The following is a 22,203-nucleotide window of genomic DNA, read 5'->3' as shown; positions in this document are numbered from 1 at the left end:
AAAGGGCCACTACATTATACTTTTTTCATGAAAAAGCATAACTGTCCGTTTTTAAGTGTAATTAATTAAATAAAAAGCACTATGAAAGTAACAGAGACACAAAACACATAATTTCTTTTCCATAACTAAAAGGTACTGAAGGCCGACCCTTGGGGGGACAGCTCACCTACTGGCCGCCGCCTTGCACAGGGGTGCCTTGGCCATGAACTTACTTTGCTGTCCCTGCCCCTATTCCGTACCTGTACTAGAGATCGAAACAGCCACCTTCCAGTTCCAAGCCCACGTCCCAATCCATTAGGCCACAGCTGCCCCCCAAAACAGATTTAATTAATTAAAAACCTTTATTGTTGTCATTATACAGAGTGCAGGGTCCCTGGAGCTGATTAAAGGCGGTTAAGGGCCTGGTTTAAGGGCCTAACAGTGGCAAGCGAACCACGGATACAGCAATTTGTGTAAAATCTACATGAAGTCCAAGAACGGGTTCGGTGGTCTAAAAAACTGATTTAATAAATAATATAATTAGATTTTTTTTCTGACCAAAAACTCCAGAAAAAAACAAGACAAGCAGGCAAACAAAAACAAAGATGGGAGAAAAAAGGAGGAGAAAAATGGTTCATATTGAAGAAAACAGGGTTTGTTTGGTCTTTAAACCAAATGAAGTTCAATAACCATTAACAGAAACAGCCAGTAAGAGTGAAATGTACAAAACCATACACCCAAAGCTCTAGCAGCGTCTCAACATGACCCACAACGCACAGTGAAACCCCTTATACAGATAAACAAGAGGCGTTCCAATATATTTATTTGGCTAAACTTGCTGTGATTCGAAAAGACTGATTTTTTGTGTCCATTAATACACCGTTCACCTGCATACGGTTCGTCAAGGATGATTTTTCCAATTTGGTATAAAGCAAAATAAAAGTCCTCACAGTGGAAAAATAAAGCAAAAACAGTAAAGACAAAGTAAAACAAAGAGAAAGAGGAAAAGCTTAAAACCTTTCAGGACCCCTGGCCTAGTTTACATAAGTAGAGATTTTGGCTTCGAGGAAACTACAGATTGTCTTAAAACTGGAGCACATTCTTGCATGTACATAAATCAGTACCGCAACACACTGCTTGATTAAAAGCATGAACCTTGAAACAGAATCAGAGATTACAAAACACAGACAAAAACGGTACATTTCACAAAAAGCTCAAAAATATACAACTTGAATCTTAGGCAAAATAAATACAGTATTTATATATTTTTCTGGTTGGTTCGCTTCAAGTCCTGTAGCTGGGGAACCACTATAGTGTCTTAAAGCTCGTTCGCACACAAGCAAACATTTTCATCCGAAGCGGAGGTGAACTCCACTTCCACGAGCAACTGCCCTCGCTTTGGGGTTGAAGATAAGAAAATGACCATATGTCACTGATTAACAATTACACACAGGCACTGATTCGCACGAGCATGACTGCACAGAAAACCAGTGGACGCCAAAAAAGCATCTCACACAATAATAATAATACACAGAATCAATATGCTACTTCTTTCTCTAGGTCTTGATACGAGATGAAATTTAGCGTAGTTTGTACAACGACATGCTTCAGTTTCTTTCTTTTTTTGGTCACTTGTATTTTAGTTGTACATTTATACACAGAGAAAGGTCATTCCGACATGTGGTTTGGTGTGTATGATGCTCAGTGTCTCCCTGAGATGCGTCTTACACGCCTATAAACAAAGGTGCTACTAAGGGTTCTTTGAACGATGCCATAGCGGAACCATTTTGCGTCTCCATAAAGATCCGTTTTTGTAAAGGTTAGTGAAAAAACAGTGGCTGTAAAGATTCTTCGGATTCTCTTTGTACAAGAATGAGTTTGCTGCTTCGCCATCAGCAGCCTGAACCTGACCGAGCACAACTGGCTATGCTCTCTCTGTGTGGGTAGATGCCGTCCTGTCCCATGCTGGCCAGCAAAGGTGTCCATTCGCTAATGTATCAGAGCTGTGGACCCAACACTTTCAAGTGGCTGACTTCATCACGTGTGTCAGAAGAGACATGTGCTTGTCCTCACCCTCCTCGTGTTGGAAGCATTGCAAGTGATAGGCGGAGTCCTAGTGAGTGGGTGGGCAACTCGGCTAAACTGAGGATATAATTGGGTTAAAATAAAAGAAAATAAAAGATGGCATTGCTCCCAGAACCCTTTGTAACGACTGTATTTTTAAGAGTGTACTGCGACAAAAAACCCCCCAAACAAACCACATATATATGTATAAATAAAATGCAACCAATCTGCTGCTTCTTTAAAATGGAGTGCACTCCACTAATAAACTTGCTGACTTTCTTTCAGGCGCTTGCTTTGGCGCACCTTCACCCCGCCACTCACTTATGCTGCCTTCAAGTGCTCCTTAGACATTTCTAGTTAAACACTTTGGAGCTTGCAAGTACGGCGTGTTCAAATGTTTCCGTCAAAAGCAACAAGAACATCCTGGGGAAATGTTGCTTTGCTTACTTTGGGACTTTTTGTTTTTACTGTTGTTTATGTAAAAATTATTAGCTGATTTTGGTGGTTGCTAAAATACAACCAGTCTACCGTAGAATTATCAGCAGCCAGCTGTTTTTTCTGACTTGAAGGCCGCACAAATCAGCAACTCTCGTCCCTCCTACACCCATATGCATTTTCCTACAAGAGCTGGGTCTGAAACTGTGCCCTATTTACTATCCCCTACATGTGAAAGTCCGGATCACTATTTAGGGCAATGTTATAGGGAATTGAATTTGTCATGGTAGTGAACAATTTCAGATGGATTATGGGTATTTCATTGCATTGCTGTGATGATTAGATTGCATTTAGCAACAAGAGCCTTTAAGAGCCCTTAAGAGCCTTCATCATCCCAAAAGTATTAGATGGAGCACCAACCATCATTCCAGAGAACTCGATAGCTCAAAGGGGGCTTTAAACCCATGGCATGGCATTCATGTTTATCTGCTCCTATTCTATTGGCAATAATTCTCTACAGGGACTAGACAAATGGTGTGTGTGAACTTTCACAATGATGTGAGTAGCTGAATGAAGTCATTAAAAAAAGGGCTGTCCACAAACATTTGGACATATAGTGTATGGTTCTACTAGTGCTAGAAGGGTGAATGAGCAGAGCACTATTTGCCAGTTTTGTTACAGTTGGTTGCAAAGGCAAGTAGAGGCCGTCCTAACCACTCAGAGAGAGCAAAGCCAATTGGATTCTCAGACCCCTGGTTACAAATGGCTGCGGCAACACTGGGGATTAACCTGGCAATCTCCCGATGACTGGGGCAATGCAAAAGACAAAACCGGCTGAGAGAAGCTCTCGACTTGTTAGCTACAGTAGGCTCATAAGTTTAGCACAAAATGAAAGAAGCAAACTTTATAGACCTGAGATGCTAATCATGCCATCTGGGCTCAGGGGAAAGCTGTGTAATTTTTTAGCTTTAACTGTGACTGCTTCTAAACATCAATAAAGATGTTAATCACACTGACATTCTGTTAGCATTACTGTTTGGAACGGGAACACTTGTTAAAACAGAAGTCTTCTCTTCCAGGAATCAGAAGACACACACAGCCTACAACTCTCTCAGTTACACAGACGCACAGAAAGCTCCTGCTCCAGCTTTTTGTTGGCAACTTGATTTGGCAGAGTATCAGGAGGCAGTTTAACGTGTTTGTGTTTGTCTCTACTCCTAAATCCATCAAGTTGCAGACAGATTGTGTATAGCAACTACCGTTATTGATGCCAGTCTGTATGTGTGTGTGGCAGTCTGTTAGATGTGTTTGTGTGCGTGTGTGCGTCAGATGGAGCCATCGTTGTGTGTGTTGTGGTTGGACTGGCGGGCAGGTAGACAGTTCTGCTCATTCAGGAGGGAGGTGTGTTCGTCCGGGGGAGTGTCCGTCAGGGGCAGTGCGAGTGTGTTTTCTGAAGGAGACTGAGGCACTACGTTTGATAGATTCTCCACAGGTGTGTTCTGGTCCATGTGTGTGTGTCCGCTGTCTGGAGACTGGGGTGAGCTGTCCAGCCGAGACGTGATGAGACCATTCTGATACTGTGCTCGAGTAATCTGATTGGGAGAAAAGAGACAGAGTGTTGGTTAACCAGATACACGCTACATGTCTGAAAGTATCCAGACACCCCTTTGCTTTGCTACTTTAAGGTGCAGCTTCTATAATCTCCAAAGAAAAGTACTGCCAATAGAATGGAACGCTGAGTGGAGTAGCCACACATAAGCCTGAGGTCACCATGCACTGGGCTAAAAGTGTGGGCTAGAGGGGTATAAAGCCCCCTGCACTGAGCTGCGGAGCAGTAAAACTGTGTTCCCTGGAGTTATGAAGCTTCATCCATGTTTGTGATCCAGAAGCAATCGTCCAACATTAGTACATGACCTCACTAATGCTCTTTTAGTTAAATGCAATTAAATCCTCACAACAATGTTCACAATGTCTCATCTAAAGGCTTGTCTGATATGTAGAAGCTATTACTACAGCAAAGTAGGACGACACACTTCCCATCAACACCCCTGCTGTTGAAGCTCATTCCGAGTCATCTGAGTCACTGCAGCCTTTCTGTTGGCTCCAATCAGTCTGACCATTCTTTATTGACCTCTACTATCAATAGAGTGTTTCTGTCTGCATAGCTGCTGCTTACTGCATGTGTTTTCCTTTATTACACTTTTCTGAGTAACTCGAGACTAAAAAGCTGCAGTGCGGAAAACCCCAGGAGATCAATACTTCTAGAAATACTCAAACCAGCCCATCTGACACCAACAAACACGCCATGCTCAAGGTCACATTTTCCCCACATTCTTATGGTTAATTTAAACTTATGTGAACTGCCCCTGAACTGGCCATATAAACATTGTTCGACATATCATTCACTTCTCCACTCCATATAACACATATACAGTGGTGTGCAAACGTTTGGGCACCCCATGTCAGTTTCTGTTTCTATCAATAAAGTTAAAGCAACATTATTCAACATTTAATAAAAAGGATTTTTAAAATAGTAGTTTTAAAATCAATGTGATGCTTCACTGACTACCAGAGAATATCCACTTCCTGACTGCAGGGGGAGCTGAAAGGAGAGAAATACCAATTCTTGCATAATGCTTCTTTAAGCTGAAAAAAGATGACCTGGTTTCCAAAAGGCTTCAAGTCAGAAGTTAAAGATAATTTTTCACATTGTGGCACTCTCATGTGAGTAATTCAGGGCCATTTTTGTGTTCTGTTGTGGGAATAGAGGTTTTTATAAACACTGCTGTAGGCAGAAAGCAAAACCTCCAATTGTAAAAAATATCCAGATGTGTGCAGGTGAGACCTTGAAGCAGCATTATGCAAGAATTGGTATTTTTGTTTGGAAGTGTCATTCAGTTTAAAAATAAACTGTAATATGAGCGCCCCCTTGTGGACAGCTGTACACATGCATTTGGTGACAAGCTGAGAGATACGGAGACAGCATCTGAAGTGAAAGAAGCATGTGGACTGAGGCGGTAGAGTAATATTAAAGCATTTTACACAAATAATGTAAATGTAGTGGAGCATTAACATGATTCTGTTGTCTAGTTTTAAAGCAACAGCAACAAAAACAGAAGGGATAAAAAGGAGTTGAAATCTTGTACTGCAAAAAAATTGTCACAACGGTCACAAGTGGACCTCATAACTGTAAAGTACGGCCCATTAAAACGGCAATAAAATGGATGGAAAGTTCTTTCATCTGGGCAAAAAACTTCTCACCTTGACGATCTGCAGGTCCGTTAGCGCGCGCACGTTGAAGTCAGGGATGTACTGTGGAGAGGAGGCGCTGTTGAGCTGTGTATTGCTGCCACTAATGGACTGTGACTCTGTGCGGTCAGTGTAGTTCAGAGACGCTGATCGATTCAAACCGCTGAGATGAGACGGAGAGCGGAACTCTGCAATACATGCACACAGAGGCAGGAATAAACACCTATATGAGCAGGTACTAAAATAATAATAATAACAATAACAACAACAACAACAACAATAATAATAATCACATTTTATAACAAAAACTTCACACATGCTCACACAGCATACAGAACAGGCTCAATAGATATTTGCATTGGTGTATGAGTGTGTAAGACATTTGAACTTTACAAACATACTCCAATATGCAACAAGCCATAGCAAAAATTAGCAAAAGCACACAAGAGAGATGGGGCAATCAAGTGAGAAACTGATTCTTTGTCAGACTGTCATCCTGTGGAAAAAGAGTTATAGATTGGGTTCAGGTTAGGCGGAATCAACTCAGAGTACACAGTTATTACAGCATTATTACAGTAAAGACAAACACTCTCAAGAAAAGGAATAAAAACCATCAACTTAACTGGAATGGAAGCGATAGTTCATCAAATAAAAATATCAAACACTGTCATCAAAGAGAAATAGCAAATGTAAAAAGAGAAACAGTGTCATCTCTCTTCACAATTACACATTCTCACTCTACTGTGAGAAAGTCTGTGTGAAAGTGCTTTTCTGAGCCAATTACATAATTTTCAATGACTAAAATACACACAGACAGACAATACTGTGCAAAAGGTTTAGGCAATCTGATTATCTGATCAGTAAGTGTTTATTTACTCAGTAAAACATTGTTATTAGAATAAATACTAATAACATTCTTACAGAAAGTCGTGGATTTACATCACTGTTCATTAAAGCATCTCCAAAGTTCTCCTCATGGAGTCTAGTATTATTTAAAGTTCTCATCCAAAACCTGGTTTGGTAAATCTGTGCTTAAATCAGGTGAGCTGCTGATGGAACTGAACACATCTACGCTGTGCTGGCTTCCAGTCATGATGTAATCAATGGCTGAGGCTACTGCTCTGTTGTTTTTTACTGCTCTGTTGTTTTAAACCAAGACAAATTAGCCTGTGTTGGAGGGACTTCCAGACATGTTTATGGCCCTCCTGTTGGCTGTGCTGAAGCCTACTGAGCCTACAAGAAAGATCTATAGAGAGCCATTTCAGTCACAGCCATGGTGTGTGTGTGGCACCAGTTTATCACATTAAAATATATATTAGAAATATAAATATAATTGTAATATATAATATAATATAAAGACATATCAATTAGAAATTGAATAAACTAAAAAGAAACACAGAAAACAGCTCACATTTCTTTTTTTATTCCCACGTTAGGCTGAAAATATGAATAGCAAAATGGCCCATTATTGATAAAAGCCGAATAACCCTTTTAGTACTGTAAAGCTCCCCTTTACAGTGTACTTCAGTGTTCATCATCCCTCTGATCATTTCTGCACCGAAGCTGAATCATGCATTGGCTTGTTGTTTCCACTGGCTTGTCATGGCACAGTGTTTCCGTACAGAGAATGATCCGGAAAAAATGCAATTTGATATAATCCTTAATTCAGTGTTATCCACCCACCACCTACAGACCCAGATGTAATACAGCCTAAAGTGGGGAAAAAGAAATAGTATAGGTAATCACTCAGATTCCCCATGTAATGCCAGTGGATCTGATCTATTACTGATAGGCTTCTGATAAGTTATTGTTATATAGCAACATTTTGAAAACTTGTTTTTTGGCAAAGCTGAGGGGCTAAACAACCTATCAGCCCCTTTGGTGCGCATGCAGAGTAGCACTGATCCAGAGCAGGCAAACCCTTCCAACACAGCTGCACACACTAACTAACCTCTCAGTGAAAGTATGATGTGTGTATGCAACTTAGTGCAAGTGTGATGTGAGTGTGTATGCAACTTTCCTCCTTATGCCAAATAGACAGTATGGACAAAATTATTGGGACACCCACTTAATCACGGTTTCTTCAGCAATCAAGGGTATTAAGTAAAAAATTAAAAACGTTTATCCTACTTTTGTTGGAGTAACTGTCTCTACTGCTCCACAGCTCAATCCTGGGGGTCTTTATAACCCTCTAGCCCACAGCTGGTGTAAAACAGGGTGGCGCCAATAGGTTAATAGTTGTCTGCTCTAGAGTGTCCTATTCTGTTGGCAATACTTCACTAAAGGGATTATACAAGCTGTTTGCACATCTGTGTTTGTATTGGGTGCTACTTAGCTGAATGCATTCATTAGAAGGGGTGTCCACAAACATTTGGACATGCAGAGTATCAGCTGATCAGTGGTAAAATTGTGTTAAGACTTTGCTTAACTATTTATCACAGTTCATACAACTGTGGTGTGAACAGCGAGTCAACGGGGCACTACAATAATAATCTGGCTCCCCCTACAGGCGGAATCTTGTCTTACAAGGAACCTTGTGCAAGCCATGGGGCAGAAGCCACAGCTCTTTTTATAAGTCTCTTTAAAAACTGTAGGCTGTAGGAACCAGGCTAACCAGTCAGTAAAAAGGTAGGTGTTCTGTTCCATGGTTCTAGGTATTAGACATTTTTCTGTTCTTTTGTCACAAAGATCTGACATATCCAATCACAGAGCAACAGGAACACTGACACTATGTGTCTAAGCTTTAGAGTTTACTGATATACACTCGTCACATTAAATATGTAATAAATAAGTAGGAATTGAGTCCAAAATTAGCAGAAAAATGACAGTATTTGTTCACTTATTTACTCTAAAATGCTAAGGTTTGAGGGTGTCTAGCGGTGACCGAACTTTTGCTTAGGGCTTTGTGTAACAGATTTCTTTTGAATGGCTGTCTGGTACTGTAAGAGCAGTCTGGGCTGAAACACACAGTTTTGTGTGGTCACAGAACAGCTCATTCAGCTTAGTTTCGCTAATGGACCGTATAGGGAGTACATCACAACAGTGCAATTACAACAGCGTACGTTACAGCACACTATGGTAGTGGAAACACAACTTTATGTGGGTATATTATGAGGTTAATTTCAGTAGTTGTTTTAGGTCATTTGGAGTACAATGCAATTCCCACTCTAACTCATCCCCCTATATTTACATTTAGTTGAAGATACCAACACTGGTTTAAGAGCAGCTGCGGCTAATCTCAATCAGTAACAGCTGATGTAACAGGTGTTTGTCCCAGCGTTAATGCTAATGTGGCCAGCCTGGGGTTAGAGTAACTCAACATGCCGATGGTTACCTGGAAAACGGGAGAAGAGAGAAAGCCTCTTTAAAGAGAAATGACGAGGACGAGAGACTTTCACTGGTTTGGGGGTCGGGTGGTGGTGGAGTAAATGGAGATAGAGAGAGAGAGTGTACATGAGCAGACATGAAACAGCAGACAAATGGGAGGAGTTTACATGATGGATGAAGAGGAAGAGAGAGAGAGAGAGAGAGAGCACAAGAAAGAGAGAGCACGAGAGAGAGAGAGAGAGAGAGAGAGAGAGAGAGAGAGAGAGAGAGAGAGAGAGAGAGAGAGAGAGAGAGACACACACACAGACACAGAGACACAAACTGACCAACAAACTTGGGGGAATTTACATTTGTGAGGATATTGTTTAAATAACTATTTCCTCCTCAAATCTTCAAGTTTCAACCTTTAGCTAAACAAATGTAAAATTTATTTAGCTAAACAAATGCAATATACACACACACACACACAAACACACACACACACACATATATATTTATTTTTATATATATATATATATATATATATATATATATATATATATATATATACACACACACACAAATAAACAACATTTACACAACGTGTAAATACAAAATACAAATTCAAATAGATTACATATTTAATATTGCACATTTATTATGTATTCTTTTATTCTATATTTTTTCAGAAATTCTTCTATTTTTGCTTTTGTTTTACTCATCACTTCTTCATTTTTCTCTCCACCATCTATTTCTTTATTTATCTATCACTTCTGAACTAGAAAACAACAAATCCCAAAAAAGACTACATGACAACAAAGAACCATGACTGTAATGCTACACCTTTCCCATTAGGTGGCAGTAACGCAAGAGATATGAATGACGGCTATGCACTGTGATTCTTCCCATGCTCTGAGGATGGGTGGCCCTTTGATGGGGTGACACATGGACTATTACAGAAAATTACTGTTGTAGGTTGATCTTGGCAATATTGGCATATCCTTTAACGCCTACATAACAATCCCTCTGATGCTCTTTTTGGTTGTTGGGAATCGCTTGCAGAGTGGGCCAACATCTGACGTAGACTTACAGAAACAGAATCAGACAACAGCGCTGAAATTACACGATGTACTTCAAACAGTGTTTTATGTAAACGCTCCTGCTTTCCTTTTTTTTCTAATTACAGGAGAACTGCAGTGATTTTTTTAAATTAGTAAAGGTGTAATTTAGGTGGTTTCACGTGAATTGTAGGGAAAATTACCGACTCCATTGTCTTTACAGTGGTGGTGATACAGACTACGGGTCATCATGCCTACAATGTACATATAGCTATTTAATTTACTATCCAAAATGAGCAGTTTACCCAAATGTTTCCTGAGTTCTAAATGTGATGTTGATTGCGGTAAAAGAGAGGTAATCTTGGGTACGAAAATACCATTAAAAAAAAAGCAGTTGTTGTAGCACAATGTCTGACACCACCTGGGCAGACTGGGGTTCGATCCCGCTGGACAATGCATTTGTAACCACTTTGTGTAGTAACTTCATCTGAAGGTCTTTTAAAAGGTATGAAACTCATAAGACGTTTTATCAGACGTGATCTCATTCACCACCACTGTGATTCTGTACGTTTCTGTAGAACTGTGCATTTAATGCTAAACCAGCCTGAATGACTTCAAAATTCACACAGTGCTCCCCTCACCCTAAATGTAATCAGTCATCCAAGACATATTTAATGTCTGAAGATTGCTTCTTTAGTTTTGGACTAAAGCTAGGTACTAGACTGAGGCCATGTTATCCAAACATGGAATTAACTAGGTGACCTAGACTTCCATTACTTATTAGCTACATTAGCTTTGTAGCTCCAGTGTAGAAACTAAAGAAGCAAACTTCCGCCAACAAACAGGTCTTGGCTGATAAACTACTGTTAGGAGGAGAGAAAACTGTGTGTGTTTGGGTTTTCAGTGAATCACTTCCACAACGATTTAATTATGCATGAATTTTGACAAATGAGTGAATCTCCCCTTGAACAAATGGATGCCATTTTTATTAAGAAAAAAGAAGAAAAGAAAAAAAAAAAAAAAACCTCAAAAGGGGCAATGCCTTTTTTTTATAAAACAAAGCTCATCAAATCAGTGTGTGTGCCGGTGTGGTCTTACCTAGTGCGGGAGCACTGAGTGCCATGACACCATAATAGGAAAAGGGACCAGTCTCAAACTTCATATTTTCATTACCGGCCTCCACCTCCACACGACCCTGTGGACGAACCGGACACACATAAGGCAGAGCAAGATCACAAAATACTGTCATAAACAACGTGTGTGTGTGTGTGTGTGTATGTGTATATGTATATATATATAAATATATGTGTGTGTGTGTATATATATACACATTACTGGACAGGCAGATGAGTACATAGAAGAGAGAAAGATGAGTAGATGGATAAAGAGGCCTGTAACTGATTCAGCAAATGTGTGTGTTTGATTCACTGAGAATGGATTGTGAGAACTGACGCCAGGAATGTGAGAACTGCAGCATCAACATAGCACAGTTAATCCTTACTGAGACAACACTGCTTGCTCACTCTCTCTCACACACACACTCTGAGTAAGGCAGAACGATCTCTGCCATTTCAAAGAACTGAGGACTGGGTTCTTAACACGTACGTACGAGCACAGGAATTTATCACACACACACACACACACACACACACACACACACACACACACACACACACACACACACACACACACACACACACTTTTTTTTTAAAACCCCAATTTTTAGGCCAATATTTAGTCAATTCCCACTGCCACCAGTAGCATCAGTCACATGTAGTCAACAACTTCTTTTAAAACTGCTGCTAAAACACCCCTGGACAGCTGACCACGCTTGGAGAGCAGAGGACTAATCACCAGATCTGTTACATCAGCCACCAGACACCCACACTGACGAGCACGGTGATGAGAGATAGGCAACAGGGATGGTCATCCTACCCACTCAGAAAGAATAAGACTAAATGTGCTCTATAAGACTCCTACTTACAGATGAAGGATGATCAATTAGGGATTGAACCGAATCTCCCGATGATGGGACCAACACTAATCCAGGGCTGAAGCTCTTTAGCTCTACTATATTTACCTTTACATTTAGGGCATTTAGCAGACACACCATAGCTAGTTTGTACAGACGTCGATACCGCTAATCTTAGACACTACTAAATACAGAAGTCCGTATAGAGATCATAACACCCTGCACTCTTGGAGGAGATGGGTCTTCAGTCAGCGCTTAAAGACAGCAAGCGACTCCGCTGTTTGGACACCCTGTGCCAGGATAGAAAAAACAGCCTGGATGCTTGTCTTCCGTGGATCTTAATGGATGGCGGGTCAAACCGAGCCATACTTGAAGCTCGAAGGGCTCCTTAGCCTTGTAGCTGCAGCACAAAACTAAAGACACGTACTTCAAACACCAGAGATGTCCCTCCTACCCATCCAGAGAGAGCGAAACCAACTGTGCTCTCTGATACACACCAGATTTCACTCGAAGACCGCACCAACATTAAGACAGTTTATTAAACTAAATGGTCTAATATAGTACATATGAATACTGACCTGCTTTCAGATACACAGTGTTGTTTATGTGACATGCAAGTTTTATTAATTCTGTGAATCGGTTAGTTTTGTATGTTCCTTAATATTTAAAGACCATACTGCTTTCTTCCTAAGCTCTGTCTGAACAAAACATGCTCTTTTACAATGATCCACACGATGTAAGTGAGTAATATTACAGCATTTTACCCAAATATGACTCCAGTTACGCAGCATTACACAGTTCTGGCAAAGACGTCTTGTGCAGCTCCACCATAGTTCCATAGCGCAGAGGCAGTGCTCCAGCCGAAGAGGCAATGACAGAGATGCAATTCTCCCCGTTACAGCCTTAAACTGCTATTTAAGGTACTAAAGTAATTAATAAAGTAATAAATAATATTGCTTTAAGCTGTTATATGTTAAACACTTCAAACATGTTCAGACCTAGAGCTTTTCATTTTCTGCTGTAATATCATCTGGTATTGTATACTAGGATCCTACACTAGCTAAAATTCTGCCAACCACACAACTCTGATGCATGGTTCTGACCAATACACCTATTAAGTATACTGACACATATGATACACGACCTCTACTTTTCGCACCCACCAAAAGCTTAACACTGTGCTGAATGTGCTGGAACAAGCAGTCTCTCTCTCACACTCACACACATACACACACCACTTGACGTAGTGCAGTGTGCAAGTGTGGTGTGTCCTTGAGGTATTTGGTGCGTCACTTCAGCCTGTGTGCCCTGAAGTCACAGCATGTCAACTGCCAATCAGTCATTGTGGCAAACAACAGAGGGCAAAGTAGGTGCCAGACATACTCCAGGAAGGGAAAAGAATGAGCATATCTATACCATTACAGGCATAAAACCATTTAAGGACCAGTAAGATCTAAGTATACAGCCATGTGAAAACAGTCAGCCAATGAAAATCTTTATCTTAACAATATCATTAATACAAATTTAATTTTCTTGTGCATAAAAGGTTAGAACTCACCCACATTTATTACTACTGCAGCACATCAGCTTAGGTGCCAGTCACCACCTCTCAGGTTAGAACTCACCCACATTTATTACTACTGCAGCACATCAGCTGCAGATGATTAGGTCATGTTTTTAGAAGGATTCTGAGGAGCCTGTTTTATTTAAACCTCAGTCTGGTTTGCTCTTGATTATTGAAGTGAGTGGTGAAGAGCTCTCTGAGGCCTTCAGGAAGAAGGCTGTAGATGCAGATGGGAATGAGTATGGGAAGGAGTTTTTTCGAAACAGTTAGAAATTAGCCGTTCCACTGTCCGCTAAATCATTTGCAAGTGGAGAATATTTAAAACAATGACCAACATGAAAATATTTTGCTATATATTGTTATTATAAAAGCATTTACAGGCCAGGCTCGGAGTAGTAAATGCCGGTGGGTTGACTGGCAGTGGGAAAGACCCCCCCCCCCCCCCCCCCCCAAAAAAAACAAAACAAAAAAACAATAATAATATTAATAATAAAACACTAATAAAAAAGGCCATTCACAGGCCAATAACTTCAAGCAGCAAGCTTACTTCTCTTTCTTACTCTCTCCCTCATTCTTCATTCTCTCTCTGAATGCCATTAAAGGTCAGCGTGAGAGGTTATTAAAACTCCTGAGAAGCACTGCTGGGAGCTGCTGCTGCTAATCTCCTCAGCCCCCAACACATCTTCCTCCCCTCCCCTCGCTCCGTTCTTTCATCTTCTTGCTTGCTCTCATCTGCCTCCTGCTCATGAGGCAATTGACCTATCCTTGCTCCGCCCACAAACATGTGACTGAACGAACGACACCCCCCCCCCGTGATGATAACTACTTACAGTATTAATAAAACAAGAGTTTGAAAATTAGCTGTAAGCTACGCTACACAAGGACTAGCCTAAGGCTGCAAGCGAAGTTACGCCTCTGAGACCTTTGGCTCACCTTCGGGATTTGACTGAGGTTTTCCGAAGAAATGAACAATCGAGCTGTCTGTGCCATGCAAAACGAACCTGAGCGCCTCCATACTTGAGAAAAGGACATGACAGAATACTTGTCGATTTGCACTGGATTATTAGAACCTGAGGTTAATTTTTCAGATTGTTTTACAGAAGGTCAAAAGCACTGAAATCTTTACTCAAGTGGGAGCACACAGCCTGTAAAAAATTACAATCTTGGTGCATTCGGTCGGGGCAAAAAAAACAAAACACTGAGACCCTCACCTCCCCATGGAAAAATAATCCGTCCGAATGGGGCTTAAGTTTAACCCCCAGAGATGCCACAGCCATCTGTAATCAGGAGTCAGAAAGATCTTAACTGACCACACTCTCCCCTGGGGGGTAGGGAAGGTCCCCTTTCTCTCACAGTCATTAAAAACATGAGTCTAGCAGGCAATGTAACAGAACTGGCTGTTACGGTTCTCCTCAAAGCGTGTTGAGCAGTTTTAAAAGACAGATTTTGGCCCATGTTCTTTAAAGCCCGTCACACAACAGTAGCTTCTTAATAGCAGATCTGTAGGAGGAGGCTGGACAGCTAAATTCAAGACCTTGACGCTGGCCTACAAAGCCAAAAATATTCCAGCCCTGATGTCACCTTATCTGGGTAACTGTGTATTTCCAGCATTCTTCATTTTCAGGTGTATATTTATGTGTCTGTTTGACATTCAGTACTTTTAATAAGTACTGTGCATCTTCTGTATCTAGGCTCAGAGGTACATTCCGATGCTAGCTTGCCAACACTAGCTAGGGCTATTTTCTAAAATAGCCTCACTCTGGATAAGAGCACCTGTAAAAGTGTATGTGAAAATCAGAAGACACTTCCTCCACCATGAACCCATTTGCTTTATGCTTTGTTTATCCCTCCTCTCACCCATTCATTTAAACTCTTTCTCCCCAACTTACACATTCCTGTAATCCATTCTCCTTTTCCTCCTACGCTCTCCATTTCTCTCAAACTACTCTCTCAAACAGACACATAAATACACACCTGAAAATGAAGAATGCTGGAAATACACAGTTACCCAGATAAGTGTTTCAGGAAAGAGGTAATTACAGACAGTTTAGTGCATCTCAGTTCTTGCTCTATTCCAGCAGGCTCTCTCATTCAGGGTATCAGCGCAACAGTCAGAGGAAGTATTAAAACTCTCTGCGGCCTAAAATAAACATCAGCCGGGATCAATTTTCTCCTGCTGCTATTTTCGTTCGACTACAAAATGCACTTCTGCTTTTGAAGAGGGGTTTCGGAGACACAGAACAGCGGCGCACTTGAAACAAAGACTGAAAGAACGAACAAGCTCCTGAGGCTCTTTTTTCACAGGCTTTTAGATAGACATTGATAGAGAAGATACTAGTGCAGGCTGTAATGATAGGGCTGGCACTATTGATTATATCACATATTAAATATTCATCGAATTATTTTGAATTTCAATCAAGTAAGCAGACATTTCATAAAAGCACACTGTTGCAGATGTCGTGGTCTTTGTCTAGGTGATCTCTGGCAAACGTTAGTCTTGCCGTGATGTTTGTTTTTTGACACCAAGGGTTTCCTCCATGCACCTCCCACTAAAACCAAACTTGTTGGGTCTCTTGCTGGAGTTAGATGCTGTACTTTGACATCAGCTTATGACAACAAGAGCTACCTGTAGGTCCCGTGGTGAGATTTTAGGATTGTCGGGGACGTCTTTACACATTTTGCGGTCTGCTCTCGGGTCAAACTTGCTAGGACGGTCTGATCTGGCCGTGCTAGCAGTTGTTTTAAATGTTCACCACTTGTAAATGACTTAGTGGACAGTGGAGCGGCTGATTTCTAACTATTCTGAGATCTTTTAAAATCCCTTTAAAAAAATCTGACTTTCTTTCTGAAGGGCTCTGAGAATTCTTGCCATGGATATTCTCCAAAATCCTCTCTTACCATGTTCTAATCATCTGCAGCTGATGTGCTGGGTATTTTTTAGGTAGTAATATATGTGGGGGTGTTCTAAAGTTTTCCTCACAAGACAATTGCTTTACTATTAATTACATTTTACAAATGATGTTTAAAAGCATGTCGTCAGTATGTGTTTTGTTTTGGAGATTACCTTCGTCTCTCAGTACTGATCACACAAAGATCCAGATGTTTGAAAAGTTTATGTACACCCCTTCTAACAAATGCATTCAGCTACTTTAAGTTGCACCCATTATTTACACAGGTGTGCAAATACACACACACACACACACTGCTTGTCTAGTCCCTAGAGAAGTACCAATGAAGTGCCAAAATAATAGGACTATGGAACATGAACCTATTGGCACCATGCCTAATGCCAGGTGTGCGTTAGAGGGGTAGAAAGCCCCCCAGCATCGAGATGTGGAGCAGTAGAACTGTGTTCTTTGGAATGATGAGGGTGCTTCTCAGCTGGGGAGTTCACTAATGGTCTTGTCGCTGAATGCAATCAAATTCTCACAGCAATGCTTCTAAATCTAGTAGAAGACAGTTACTCCAACAAAAGCAGGATATATATATATATATATATATAAACATATAAACAGACTTGATTTTGGCAGAAACAGAGAACGAGCAGGTGTCCCAATACTTTTGCTTGATTTATAAAGCACTACATAGCAAGCACTATATCCATCTTCACTGTAAAATAAACCAGTAAGAACAGGTTTAACTCTGCAATTATGACAGCCCTTATATCTACTGCTCCAAAAATCAAATAAAAAAAAACATTAATCTTTCATGAAGGTCACAGTAGACTTAGAAAACAGCAAGCGAGCAAGCTAATTGTCTTTCTTGTTCCAGGGGGGCTGTAAGAAAGTCATACAGGAATAAACAACAGGAATTACATGCCATTACATGCACATGCTAATGACTACATAGAGCAATAACTGGAATAAGCCTTTATGAGCTCTCAAACCATCACTTACTAGCATTACCAAACATTCCCAACCTAAACTCTATGCAGTCTGTAATACACACATCACTGTATCACTGGACCCCAAAGAGAGATAAGTAACGATGTAGGCACTGATTGTGTCCCATCAGGACGTCACCTTATGCACAATGACTTCACCCAGCAAAGTAAATGATCAACAGACAAGCACGACTCAAGGGAGATATCTCTGGCCCTTAAGCATCTGAGGCGCATCGGCATGCAAATCACGTACATGTGTGAATCTCCCTCCCCCTGCTCAGGACCGACCTGTTTACAATTTAACCAGCACTGTGGTGATGGGACTTCTGTGCTTTGCAACCATGTTATCAGCCTGTTGTGGGGTGTCTGGCTCTGGAATGTTTACATGTAAACAGCTCAGCCCCCTCCTCCAGAGTCCAAATGGAACGCTCCGTCTGGGAGGTCTATAATTTGCCCCCAAGCTAAGAGCAGACCACTAACACCACTAAGGGGGATGGGGTTTTGTGGCTAATGAGTATTTATAGGGCTGTATTGGCATAACAAACCCAGGATAGAATGTCTCTCTGTGTGCGTTTTATACATTTGTATGACTTTGCAGGTTAGCCATGTTTTTCTATGGCTTTCTTACAAAGTCATGGACAACAACATGGCAAAGCACTTTTTACAAAAGCTCCATGTTTCACATGGTTTTAACTGAAAAGCAGAAGCTTTGTTGTTACTGAGGTAATGGTTACGGTTAGGTTTAGAGTTTTATGTATACAGTATACACCCATTAGCCATAACATAAGCCCCACCTGCATAATACTGAGCAGATCTCCCTAGTGCCGCCACAACAGATCTGAGGCATGGACTTCACAAGACCTCTGAAACCACCAAGACGTGACATTCTGTAGGCCCTGAAGGTTGTCAGATGGGGCCTTCGTGGATCCAATCAATGAGCCTTAGGTGCTGGTTCACCGGTTGTTCTTCTCTGGACCACTTTTGGTGGGTACTGACCCCAAAAACAAAAAACAAAAAAAAAAACAAGACATGCCAGATGGTTTGGAGATGCTCTGTGACAGCAGTCAAGCCATCACAATTTGGCCCTGATCAAACCAGTTTAAGACTACAGTTACCATAACAAAACTACTAAATACACTACAGGTCCCACAATACCATGCAAATCCAACAGTTGTGGTCAGCAGTTAGAGTTCCAGGCTATTGATGACAGGGTTGTGGGTTCGATACCAAAGCTCGCCAAGCTGCCACTGTTGTGCCCTTGAGCAAGGCCCTTCACCCTTGCTGCTCCCCAGGTGCCGCAGCAATGACTGCCCACCACTCTGGGCATGTATGTTCTATGTGGCTGTGAATATTACTACACATAGGTGCATATTAGACATATTACACACAGGTATATGTGCTGTATATCTCCACTACATGCAAAAACCTTATATCTCCAAAATGGCAACTTTACAGAAGAGGGGGAAAACCTTCTTGGTTTTCAATGGAAGTCAATGTAAAATATTTTAAAATATATGTCATTTTGCAGCATTTCTATTGGTTCATTTATCATGAACTTTGTATATCATGAACAATGTATAGAACAACTGCCAGACTCAAACTGTGTCAATGCAACTGATATAGAAACACAAATGGGACATATTACATAGGCCAGGAGAGAGAATTTGAAATGACTGATGAAATACAGATTTAGTGTACGTGTACAACTTGCCTTACCATTTGTGCAATTCCTCAGTTACTTTAGTATTTAGTCTTTCAACACAGTCGAGAGGATCAGTATGTATCCTCTGGGACGATAAACTTCTAACGGACATGCGAGAGCCACTAAGAGGGACTGAGGAACTGATTAGGAAGGCAGAGCAGCAGCAATGCCCACAGGAGCACAGCACACTCAAGGAAAAATAAAGAGTGATTTATTTATTAGGCTCAGCTAGACCACAGCTGTTCTTTACCTACTGCGGGGCATTTAACAGCGGATATACCCCCCGTTTCTGCCCAGGCAGTCTGGGACTCAGTAAAAGAGGGCAAACACGTCCTACAGGCTCATACAGAGTAGAGTCCTAAAGCCTGCACCATATGACCCTCCCTGCTAATTGTTGTGCCTGCAGTGCAGTTAAAGGAACAGTTTGGTAAAATATGAATGGATACTTCGATTGCACAATGATTTGGCTGACTGACTGTGTTTGAGCTCAGAGAAAACAGTGTAAAATTGATCAGAATGTCCCAATCAAGTTAAGTTACTATCAATTTTATAATCAGATCTGATAATAAATCAGGTCTCATAATGCTGAGTATCAAGAACACAGCGACACATTTTCGATAAAATGAGCTGCTAATTAATTGGTTCAGTAAAATCCTTTATTTTTAGCCTCAGTTTCTGTAATGAGACGTTCTGGACTGATGATTTAGTTTAGTCAAGACATTTCTTAAAATGATCGTTTTATAGTGTGTTTCATATCTTATAATCCAGTCTGACTCTCCTCCCTGACCAATCAGCTCCGAGCTCCTGTACAACCCTACAGTCAGGTCAGTTCCTCTGTGTGTGTGCACTGTAGACTGATTTGTTGTTTGTTGGTCTACTGGTGTGTAATGATTGTTTTATAGTGGGTGAATGTGCAGTGATTTGGCTTTCTATAGCGTGTGTGTATTAGCATTAGCCTTAGCCTCCACTCGGTCATAGTGGGAATGACGGACACCATTCTCCCCAGAGTCAGTGGAGCATCAACATGATTCTGAGATTATGTTACTTAAAGATAATATTAGTACATAAATATTGAGTTAACGCAAGTTAAATGCCAGTTTATCTATTTTTGAAAGTATTTTATTTTTTGTGCCACTAATACTTTCCTCAAGTAAATGTTTAGGTTTTGACCTAGTTTTGGAGAAGTCATTTTGAAGAAGTAGAATTTTTAAGTGTGAATTTTAGCTCTAATTAGATACACTCTAGGACTATACCCAAAAAACTTCTCAAACAAATTGGGTACATTTGGGAATTTTATAAACCATAAAATAGATGCAAATATAATTATGGACTGTAAATCCAAACTTGTGCGGCTGGGAAACTTCATCTTCAGTGCCCCATCAGCTGAAAAATCTGCTGATTAAGAGAACGGTCTTTCCTCTGACTGCTGAGCCAAACTGTAATGTTAACCCCTCTACCTGGCTCCAAACCAGACCCTGCTTTCTTAACTCGTCTGGTCAGAGTGTCCCGCAGCCTGATTGAGTTTTGCTGACAGCTGACTGGCAGACTGGCTTGTAAATGGCCCTTGGCTTGGATATCTGCTCTAGGGAAAAAGCTTTATTATTACCTTTATATTATGAGGCTCTTTAGACCTTGAAAAGCTGCTTCACTCTGAAAGCTGTTATTCGGATGTTCATAGAACTCCCTGGCAGATATTCACTCAGTGAGGAACTGGAAAAGGCAGTGTGTGTGTGTGTGTGTGTGTGTGTGTGTATATGGGCTGCTACCTGCAGTATGAGTACAAAGAAGTCGACAGCTTTGCCTCGCTGGTAGACATAGTGCTGGAGCGACCGCTTGTCGCTCTCGTTGAATTTGATGTCCTGGATCACGTCTGGGTGCTTCAAGATCCTCAACAGAACCTTTTCTGAGATCTGAGACTGGCTGAACAAATTCACCTCTGGAGAAGAAAATGAAAGGAATTCATTAAAAACATATCTATTGCTGGCTAATGTTCTGCCACTGAGGCCCGGGTGGTCACGAGTTCAAGCCAGAAGAGCACAATTGGCCATTCCTGATTGGTAGATGGCGCTCTCTGCCTTCATCACTCTTAAGCGACGTTGGGCGGCACAGGCATCTGTTAGCTGGTGAGGTGGAGCTGGGGACCTGGAGCTTTCCTATGGGAGTGTCAACTGTTCGTAAAGAGGCGGTGGCTGGCCTCACATGTATCATAGGAGACATGTGGTAGGTCCTTACCCTCCTAGTGTTAGAATTGCTAGTACATTGCTAGTGTAGGGGAAGCTATGAACAGGTGGATTAATTGGCAGTTCCAAATTGAGAGAAAAAAAGGACAAATTTGATAGAAAAATGTAAAAAATAAAGTTTTCAGGCCTCAAGCAATGACGTCTCATCTTTTTTTTTTTATAAATAAATACACCTCTCAGTCATGATCCTGACCTCACACTAGACCACAGCGAGAGCCTTTTACCCACGCTGCCTCCCTCCTGCCTGTGCCAGTCTACTTTACTCAGCACCATGACTCCATCTAACAGACGGCTTGTTACTGCCAGCAGCCCACTAACCATCTAAAGCTCAGTAGGGGATGGCGCTGCATGGGAGCACCTCATAAGCAACGGCCACAAATACCACAGTGCTGCTGCAGCACAGAAGCATCCCCTGGAAACTCCTATTTTCTCAGGTCAGAGCTATAGTTTTAAAGAGCCAATGTTCTTTGCCTTTATTAAAATACAAGTTAAGATATACTAAAAGCACACCAAGCATTATTAGGAAGACCTATACATCTACTCATTCATGCTGTTATCTAATCAGCCATCAACAGCAGGCAATGCATAAAATCAGCAGCTTCAAAATGATGTTCATATTGACCAACAGAATGGGGTAAAACTGTGATCTGTGATTTTGAGCGTGGCCTGACTGTTGGTGTCAGAAGGGCTGGTTTGAGTATTCCTAGAACTGCTGATCTCCTGGGATTCTCAGCACAACAGCCTCTAGAGT

At 41.1% G+C, this 22,203-nt stretch overlaps 1 protein-coding gene across 3 annotated transcripts in view; it reads right to left on the bottom strand.

Annotated features, from left to right (window-relative positions):
* Nucleotides 1–597: 597 nt before the first annotated feature.
* The window catches only part of LOC140542341 (metal transporter CNNM4), a 41,798-nt gene continuing 20,192 nt past the window's right edge, over nt 598–22,203 (bottom strand). Inside the window, exons 4-7 of one of the 3 annotated variants that reach the window (XM_072665290.1) lie at nt 20,979–21,148; nt 11,190–11,286; nt 5,740–5,915; nt 598–4,070 (exon numbers count right to left, since the gene is read on the bottom strand). In XM_072665290.1, coding sequence (XP_072521391.1) covers nt 3,804–4,070; nt 5,740–5,915; nt 11,190–11,286; nt 20,979–21,148 — 710 coding nt within the window. In that variant the 3' untranslated portion in view covers nt 598–3,803. Of the gene's footprint in view, nt 4,071–5,739; nt 5,916–6,058; nt 6,392–7,476; nt 9,125–11,189; nt 11,287–20,978; nt 21,149–22,203 lie in introns of those variants that run through there. The other 2 variants (XM_072665292.1, XM_072665291.1) reach the window with 2 other exon arrangements.

This window comes from Salminus brasiliensis, chromosome 20 (assembly GCF_030463535.1).
Source record: "Salminus brasiliensis chromosome 20, fSalBra1.hap2, whole genome shotgun sequence".
NCBI classification, from domain to species: domain Eukaryota; kingdom Metazoa; phylum Chordata; class Actinopteri; order Characiformes; family Bryconidae; genus Salminus; species Salminus brasiliensis.
Note: the sequence above shows the minus strand (reverse complement) of the source record. Positions and strands in the feature narration are given on the sequence as shown.